At 51.2% G+C, this 9669-nt stretch overlaps 1 protein-coding gene across 1 annotated transcript in view; it reads left to right on the top strand.

The window, feature by feature from the left end:
- Positions 1–934: 934 nt before the first annotated feature.
- The window catches only part of ENDOD1 (endonuclease domain containing 1), a 32878-nt gene continuing 24143 nt past the window's right edge, over positions 935–9669 (top strand). Inside the window, exon 1 of the mRNA XM_043481804.1 lies at positions 935–1382. Within this exon, the coding sequence (XP_043337739.1) occupies positions 1083–1382 (300 nt within the window). The 5' untranslated portion in view covers positions 935–1082. The remainder of the gene's footprint in view (positions 1383–9669) is intronic.

Genomic DNA, 9669 nt, shown 5'->3' with positions numbered 1-9669 from the left:
GTTCACAGTTCTCTACCCACACCCACCCTCCTTAAATCCCTCCAACATATCCTTTCTGCTGGGAGAGCCCCGTAGTACACGGTACTTTCATCTTTTGCCTCATTGCTAACATCCCCTTGGTCTCACTTCAGACAACACTCTTCACGCAAACAGACCCTGCCTCCTCCAGGGAGTTTCTCACAGCTCCACGCTCCGTGTTCCATTATTCCTTTAATAGACTGCTTCTTTGATTAAGGACAAGCTTTCCCACTAGGTTTCGTCATGCGGACCGCAGGGATCCTATTCTTGTTTACCACTGTACGCTGTCACCGAACCCAGCTTGGCACACAGACACTCGGGAGAGAATAATGAACCAACCGACCTACCAACCAGTGAGATCGGCCGGTCTCGTTCCTTTCTTGGTTTTGGTTTTGATTCCAAGTAAACCACAGAGCTGAACAGTCTACCTAGTTTAGGAATTTCCTTCAACAGGATTTCTTAACTTGGGTGTCCCCGCTTCTGACCTGCTAAAACTTCAACGGAGTTATGTCCATGTGCAGGCGGATGCTAAGACTTCCATTGGGAAGGGGGGAGACTGATTTGTATCGGATTTCACAGGGGGGGGGGTCTCTGCCCATCCGCCCCAAAGAGCCACAGTTGCTGTGGGCATCTCACGCCGCCTCTTGTCATCCTTGAGGATCCCTGGGGCGCGCTGTCACCGGAGGCTTCTAGGCTCGCGCCCCGGGGACGGTGCTCCCGGATAAAGCCGACCTGGTTCAGCCCTTTCCGCCTGGGCAGCGCGCGTCCCCGAACCTGGGAACTCGGACGGCGGAGCCCAGGCGGTGCCAGGTGCGGGGCACCCCGGGGGGACGCGGCCGGCATCCCTGCAGCCGCGCGCCCAGCCCCGGGCGGACGGGCGCGGGCGTCTTCGGAGGGGCCGGCGCGAGGTGGGCGCGGCCTCGGAACGCGGGCCCGCCCCCGCCGCCGGGGCCGCCCAGCCCGGCCGGCCAAGAGCGCCCCACCCGCGCCGCGCCCGGCTTCCGACTTCCCGGCTGCCAAGCTGAGCGGCCTCGCGCTCCGCCCGCCCGGCCCGCAGACGCGCCATGGGCCCCGAGCGCTGCCTGGCGCTGGGCGGCCTCCTCGCCCTGGCCGGGCTGCTGGAGGCCCGGCTGGTGCGCCAGGAGGAGGCCGGCTTCGGCGAATGCGACCGCTTCTTCTACGCCGGGACCCCGCCCGCGGGGCCGGCGGCCGCTGCCCACGTGAGGATCTGTCAGCGATCCGAGGGCGCCGAGCGCTTCGCCACCTTGTACAGCACCCAGCACCGCATCCCCGTGTACTCGGCCTTCCGCGCCGCGCGCCCGGCGCCCCTGGGCGCGGAGCCGCGCGGGCTGGTGGAGCCGCAGGTAAGCCAGGCGCTTCCCGAGCCCCGTCGCCGGGCTGGCCTCGCAGGGCGCTTGGCAGCCCCCCGCGAGCGGTCGGGAGGGGAACGGCGGCCCCGGGCTTCGATGCCGGAGTCCGGAGACCCGAGTTTCCGACCTTCCCCGCCGCGCCCCCGGAATTACAGCCTGCCTAGACCCGGGTCAACACCCCGGGCCGGAGCTCGGCCATCTGCGAGCCTGAGATGAAGCTACGAGGGTCCGAGGTTCCCAGTAGGCGGTTACAGCGTAGACATCTGCAGTGTCTCATTCATTTCCTGAATTGTGAGGAGCGTGAGACGGTGACCCAGGAGATCAGTCGGATCTGCAGGACGCGGGGGCTGGGAGCTCACAAGCTGTTGCCACGATTCTGCAGGATGGGTGGGTAGATGAAGGCTCAGAGAGGCCGCCAAACTTGTGGAAAGATGCGGTCGGTCTTCCTACTAGGGAAAAGCCTTTCTTCTGTGGAAGCCACCTGAGCTGCAAAAGCCGTCCCTTCTGCACAAGGCATTGAGTAAATCTGAAGTTGTGTTGGGTTGTGCCATGCACTCGGTCGTGCCCGACTCTGCGACCCCATGGACGGTAGCCCGCCAGGCTCCTCTGTCCATGGAATTTTCCCAGGCAAGAATACTGGAGTGGGTTGTCATTTCCTTCACCAGGGTCGATCCCGACCCAGGGATCGAACCCGCGTCACCTGTGCCACCTGCATTGCAGGCGGATTCTTCACCCCCTGAGCTTAGGTCAATGAAATAAAGATACAGATGTTTTAGAAATGGGATGGGATAGGTACAAGTAGTAGGGAATCATTGACTGCCCCCAGCTAATGGGAGGGACAAACCGGTTTTTCCTGACTCTTTCTTAATATCTATTGATATATTATCAGACCGCTTGGAAAATCATGTGGTCTCTCAGGGGGTTTGGGTTCTGTCTGGTGAGAGTGACCAAACATTCCGAGAGGTCCCCAGAGGTCCTGCTGAACCTGCCTTAACACACTCTGCCCTAGTCAGCTCAGCCAGCTTCTGTCTAGAAGTTTGGGTCAGGCTCCCCTGCCTGACAACCAAGGGCACTTCATCCATAGCGGGAGGGGGCAGCTGAACATGCAGCTCCGCCCCACCCCCACCCCCACCCCCACCCCCCGCTTTTTTTTTCCTTTTAAAAAACTGGCTGACTTTGATATTCTTCTTATTTTTTTCCCCCAATGTTTTCATTGATGTATAGTTGATTTACATCAGCCTACCCCTTCTTGATGGCCACAGCTGCCCAGGACCACACCATGAGCAGGGGACTGACTTTCTGTTGTTTTATTCAGAGCCCTGGGTTGTAATTTCTATCATCTCACTCAGCTATTTCTAGCTCTAAGACCTTGACCAGATCTCAGGCCATCTGCACCTCTGTCCTCTTTACCTTCTCCACATCCAGCTGATGAGCTCAGGCTTGTGAAAAAGCCTTGGTAAATTAGATACGCTTAGGCATACACTGGGGCTTCCCTGATGACTAAGACAGTAAAGAATCTTTCTCCCACTGGCTCACTGTAAACTTGGGCAGGTTGACTTAGAGGTAATAACAGGATGATTCTGAGAATTAAATGAGTTACTTTATACAAGGTTCTCTGAGGAGTGCCTGATACATCAGCCCTAGCTGTTATTGTAACATAAGCCAAACACCCTCTGTTTAAAAAGGTAAACAAAGTCCTACTAGATTTAATCAGTCTTGGAGGTGAGAGGAGAGAGCCTTTGGGTCAGGGTGACATTTGTGCTGTGCCCGGAAGGATGTTCAGAAGGGGACAGGGATGAGGACATTCCCAGCAGAGGGAATATACTTAGTGGGACGTGTGTGGCTGATTCAGGGATTCGTGTGGAGGGAATGGTCGGAGCAGCTGAACCAGTACCAGGAGGTAGATGATGGTCAACTCCTGCTCAGACTGAAGGGGAGTGGTGGAAGGGTGGGGCTGGGAATGGAGTGATCAAGGAAGTGGGAGGGGTGGGGAGCATTTAGGCACTTACTGAAGGAGCCCGAAGGAGCATGACTCATTCAGGAGAGAAGAGAGGGACAGGATTTTCGGGGAGGCAGTGGAGACTCTGGGCCCTGAGAAGTGAGGAATAGGTCTGGGGGGTAAAATAGGATGGGGAAGAAGGAAGGAGCCGGTGGGGTGGGAGGTGGTTGTTGTTGTTTAGTCACAAAGTTGTGTCTGACTCTTAGCAGCTCCTTGAACTGGAGCCCGTTAGGCTCCTCTGTCCTTGGGATTTCCCAGGCAGGAATACTAGAGTGGGTTGCCATTCCCTTCTCCAGGGAAATCTGCGTGACCCAGGGATGGGACCCGCGTCTCCTGCATTGGCAGGCAGATTCTTTACCTGCTGAGCCATCAGGGAAGCCCTGGGTTGAGGAGGGGGCAGCTCGAGAGCTAGGAGGTGCAGCGGTTCAGAAAAGCCCAGGAGGCCAGGGGTCCCTCCTGGGGAGCTGGCAGTGGTCCGGTGGCTGAGCCCAGGCAGAAGGATGCTTTCGTCTACAAGGCGGGCTTGTGCTGGCCGTCCCTTCCCTCCCTGGTGTCTGGCCGAGTCAGCCAGGAGCCAGTGGGTATTAAGTGGAAGGCAAGGAAGGTGAGGGGAGGAGAAGCTGCCAGATCACAAGGCTGGCGGGCCCTGGAGCTCACTGCAGCAAACCTGCCTCCCCGCCAGCGCGCCTGCTGCAGAAAGATGCTCAGGGTTCAGTGTGGACTTCGGCCACTTCCAAGCCCTCTGTAACGCTGAGTCACCTGGTGCCCACATCACTTTTTTGTGAGGTCAGCATTACCGAGAAGCCCAGGAGACAGAAGAGGAAGAGGCAGGGACCTAAGGAACTGGGTGTTTGCCTTCGGTGGTGAGTCAGGCAGGGCTGTTCTGACCCTGGGGCTCCTGAGTTCAAGTCAGTGGTTCTCAAAGCTGGCCTGCAGTCTCCCTTCGGGAAAAGAAGAGAAAACTTCCTAAATCCAAGGAGATGGAAACTTAGTCACCTGTGTACTTAGAACCCTTAGGGTGTTGGCTGCCCAGTGCCTCCAAGACAAAGTTCACGCTGCACAATGCGGGTTACAAGGTCCCCTTTCCCAGGCTCCTGTCTGCGGCTCCAGCCTGCCTCCCACCCCCGTAGACTGTTCTAGCATTATCCAGCTGCCTGGGTCACGGTTGTTCCTTTGCTCACGCTCAGTCCTTTCACCCTGAACACCTGTCCTACACTGCCCCCATCTCGCCCTTCACTGCTTCCCCTACTCCATCCTTTAAGACTGTCCAGGTGTCACCTCCTCCAGAAAGAACAGACCACCTGAGTGAGGGCCACCTCCTGAGTTAGCATTCCCGCAGCATTCCCTGTAATTTCTCTATTTTTGTACTTACCACATTGTTTTATAAAGGGCTTCCCAGGTGGCTTGGGCTTCCCTCGTGGCTCAGCTGGTAAAGAATCACCTGCAGTGCAGGAGACCTGAGTTCAATCCCTGGGTTGGGAAGACCCCCTGGAGAAGGGAAAGGCTAGCCACTCCAGTATTCTGGCCTGGAGAATTCCATGGACTGTGTAGTCCACGGGGTCGCAAAGAGGTGGACACGACTGAACGACTTTCATTTTCACTTTCCCATGTGGCTCAGTGGGAAATAATTCACCTGCTAATGTAGGAGACATAGGTTTGATCCCTGGGTTGGGAAGATCCCCTGGAGAAGGAAGTGGCAATCCACTCAGTATTCTTGCCTAGAAAATTCCATGGACAGAGGAACCTGGAAGGCTACAGTCCTTAAGGCTGCAAAGAGTTGGACATGCCTGAGGGCTTACATGTGCATGCACCTGCGTGTGTGTGTACACACACACACACACACACACACACACACTGCTTTATAACTACCTGCTCATGAGTTTGTCTCTCCAGTGTGAGCTTTTGAGAGCTGAGGGCCACATTTTACTCATACTTGCCTTTCTAAGGCCTAGGACATTGGAAAGCACTCGGTAAGTTCTGGATAAAATCATATGATGTTCAGTGGTTCAATCCAGCAGCAGGAGGTGAGATATTCTGCTTGAGCTTTCTTGGTGGAGAGCTGCCTGCTTTAGAAGCTCGCCTCCCAGCTGGCCAGCCGCCACTGTTCCAAGCATATTCCATATGCAGAGCTGGAACCTTCCTCTAAATCCACCCCACCAGTTCTAGCTCTGGTGTTTGGAACTACCTCAAATGATTTAGCTCTCTTTAGCGTCATGTAACTGGAGAAGGAAATGGCAACCCACTCCAGTATTCTTGCCTGGGAAATCCCATGTACAGAGGGGAGCCTGGAGGACTACAGTCCATGGGGTCACAAGGAGTGGGACACACCTTAGCGACTAAACCACCACGACCACCACTGTCATATAACAGGTCCCCACATTTGAGGGGGCTTCTGAGGGACACAATGAGAACTTCAAAAGGAAGCAGAGAAGACAGAGGGGTGTTGTGGGTTTTATGTGGAACATGGTCACCTTAAAATTGAGAATGGGGAGAAGGCAAGAAAGAGATGGGATAGCGTGTGTCCCTGTTAGCAGGATGGAAATGGTCTGAAGGGTTTGCTGTCAGAACTGAGGACTGGGTTCTGGTTTAGTACAGGGAACCTTGACCTTTTAGTCACTCAACTTATTTCCATTTAATGGAAGAATTTTTGGATAACATACGAGTGATGTCTTTGCAAAGGATTTTGTCAATTTACACTAGAAGTCAACGTATAAGATCCTGTCATTTTCTTTAAAAAAAATTTTTTTTTGGACATGCGACATGTGGGATGTTAGTTCCCTAACTAGGGATCGAACCCATGCCCCTGCAGTGGGAGCACAGAATGACCACTGGGCCACCAGGGAAGTCCCCAAGGCTTTGTCATTTTACACATGTGACTGTTGGAAGGAACTGGCTTTATAGTCTGCCTAAACTTATTTAGTCTTACAAAATTACTGTGAGGTAGATCTTATTCTCCTCATTGTAGCTATGAGGCAACTGGCTCAGAGGGATTGATTAATTGTCGTGCCCAAGGTCACATAGCTTGGATTGGAACTCATGACTAGTTGCTCCTAGTCTGGAGCTCTTTCGTTTTACTGTGGAGATTTTTGACCTCCCATGGTTCCACTGCATTAGTGGTCTTAGGACTTTAATTCTCATCTTTCATGAAAAGGGAAAGTGTGGTTGCTCAGTTGTGTCTGACTCTTTGCGACCCTGTGGACTATAGCCCGCCAGGCTTCTCTGTCCGTGGGGTTGTCCAGACAAGAATACCGAAGTGGGGAGCCATACCCTTCTCTAGGGGATCTTCCCAACCCAGGGATCGAACCTGGATCTCCTGCATTGCAGGTAGATTCTTTATTGACTTGAGCCGGCAGTAAATCTTTCATATGGGAATCTTAATTTCTACCCCATTTCTCTTTCTCCACAGTCACAGGACAAGTGGGGGCACGTATCTGGCTATGTGAATGTTGTTTAGGTGTCAGTGACTCCAGAGTAAAGCAAATATTTTGGTCAATGGCAAAAGTATTTTCCTAAAGGGCACAGTGAAGTCATGTTTCAGATCTTAGTAAATATACGTGAACAGTTGTCACGGCTAGAACCTCAGTTAAGTCTTTAATCTTTCATCTCCATCAGTACCTTCTTGCTTGTATCTTCTGAAGCTGTTAGACGCACTGTTTCATTCATTCTAACACCAGCCCTCTTTTTATTGTGTCAGAGAACAGATACAAAGAAGATATCATACACTGACATCTCAGGGTAAGGGGCTCAGCAAATGGGACATTTCTGATTCTTTCTTCCTCATTACAAAACCTGACTTCGGATCCCTGCTTTGCCATTTACAAGCTGTGTAATCAAATTCTTCCAGTTCTATTTTTCTGATCTGTTCATGAAAGATAATAACAATGTTGACCTCATAAAGTAGTTGTGACAAACAAGATAACACATATAAGCGTGTAGCATAGAACCTGTAATATGGTGAGGTCTTAATAGTAATGTGTACACTGGTAAGGTCTTCCTTTAACAGGTGTTAGACAGACACGCACACACACACGAATGGAATGATGGATTAGATAGGTAACTCCTGCAACCCTGCTTGTCTGTCCTAAAACATCCATCTGTGTATCTTCTCAAATGCTTGGTCTGTGTCCCACAGTCACATGATGGATGCTCAGAAGATATATGGTGAGAGACAGTGGATGGAAGATGGATGATGGGCGGACAGGTATAGGTGATTGGAAAAACCAGAACAAAGCAGGGGCCAGAGCTGCCTGCACCTGCCCTGTCCTGAGCAACCAGGAGATGGATTGTCGTGAAGCAAACAGTGAGCAACTGCATTCCAGGCTCCTGTGCCGAGCCCGAGGAGACCGGCAGCGCCTGACTCACAGGGCAGCTTCCACAGTCATCTGCTCACAATTTCTCCTTAGCAGGTAGTAAAAACAGGAGTCACACATTCTCCCCCTTGCTGCCTTTTTCTTCATATTTGAATTGAGTGTCTCCATTGGATTCGTGGTCGCTCTCAGGAGCAAGTTAGGGTACTTGCCCTGGACTGGCAGAACATTTGAGTGACTCTTTGTCCTGGAATTATCTAGTGTGATGGATCTGTACACCATTCTTTCAGTCCAGACTTAAATTTGAGCAGTTTAGGGAAAGGAACTATCATTTATTAATCCCTTACTGTGTGCAAGGATCTTCACAAATTATCTCATTCATAGAACAACTCTAGGTCTTATAATCCATGGTTCGTGGTTTAGGAAACTGACGTTCAGAAGTATTAAATAGCTTATCCAAGGTTATCTCTGCCAGCTGCTTATGCTGCCTCACTCCAAAGCTCTTAGCTCTCTTTTTGCTCTGTCATGCTGCTTTCCAGTGACAATGTCAGTATTTTCTCTCCAGATTCTTAACGGACTGATGTGTTATTTTCATTTTACTGAATTAATCCAGTTCTTTGGATGATGTCTGGCTGGGCTTCTAACACACTGTTCTGGAAATCTCAGTTACAATTCATGGTGATTGAATGGAGCTTGTCTTGAGGAATAAAGATTTTATTTGTTGGGTTTCAGATTCCTCTTCCTTTCAAACTGACAACTCTACAAGTGGAACTATGAGAAGATAAATACTCCCACTTGCCAGTAGTATTCATTGCCAGTGATCTGGTCTTGCTCCCAGAATTCCTGTTTGGTCAACAGTGTCTTTTCCTTCATGTTGCATATCATATCTTTTGAGTGGTCCTGTAGCCTGTTGGTTCCACAGAACCTGACACATATGCTATTTGGCCATTGAAAGGAAGGAGACATAAGAAAGAAACCAACTCATCAAGTGAACCCAAAATAGAAGCACCATTTAGTATTCCAGTCATGCTTTTATTGACCCAGTGCCTGACAGACGTATGGCTCATTCACAGGAGGGCATTTTATATTTTTAATCAAAATTGAAAAATGAGTACTTCTTTTTCACAGGAAATAGATAACTGAACTAGGGCTTGAAGACATAAATTACATGTTCCAGTTGACTTGCACCTTCATTTTAGGGGTGATTGAATTGACCAGGAGGCATGATGGAACAGGGATCATGTGAGGAAATGGCCGCTATTTATGTATCTGAAAGACTGGGCGTCCACCACAGTCTCAGAACACACAGGAAGCACAGAGAAAGGAAAGCTGGGCTTATGAATCATAGAAAGATCTCTTCTCATTCTTGAATATGTCTGTTGTATCTGAAACCATGGAACCCGTGGTGACCTCAGATGCCTCCTTCATGGCCAGGTGGGACCGTTTGGAATGGTTGATGGCCTTGCTTCTGTGCCTCACTAGACAGACTTCACCCCTCTAAGCCCCACCATCTGTACCCTGGGGTTCAAGATGCCACCATCTTTACCCAGGCCTCTGCAAAACAGCTGCCCAACTGGCTGACCCATCCTGCCTGGGTCTCCTTTAGCCTTCCTCCACCTGGAAGTCAAAGTCTTTCAAAACATTCATCCTGTCTCCAGTGACCCCACTGGAAACCCTTCAAGGGCTCCCCATTTCTCGTCAGATACAGTCCTTATCGGGGTCTCCAGAGTCCTGTGTGGTTGGCCTCCCAGTCCCCTCCCAGCCTTATCGGCTGTCACACATTGCCAGGCCTTAACCTCTGTCCACTTTGGCTTCTTCCTGTTTTGTTTTTGTTGTTGTTTTTAATTTCTGTGTTCTCTCGCATCATAGGGTCTTTGTATCTGCTGGACTTTTTTGTCTTCCATGACATTCCCAACTACATCAGCTGCCAATGAGATGCTAGTCACTCAGTCATGTCCAACTCTTTGTGACCCCA

This window comes from Cervus canadensis, chromosome 11, assembly GCF_019320065.1.
Source record: "Cervus canadensis isolate Bull #8, Minnesota chromosome 11, ASM1932006v1, whole genome shotgun sequence".
NCBI classification, from domain to species: Eukaryota; Metazoa; Chordata; class Mammalia; order Artiodactyla; family Cervidae; genus Cervus; species Cervus canadensis.
This window is presented reverse-complemented; position numbering and strand designations above follow the sequence as displayed.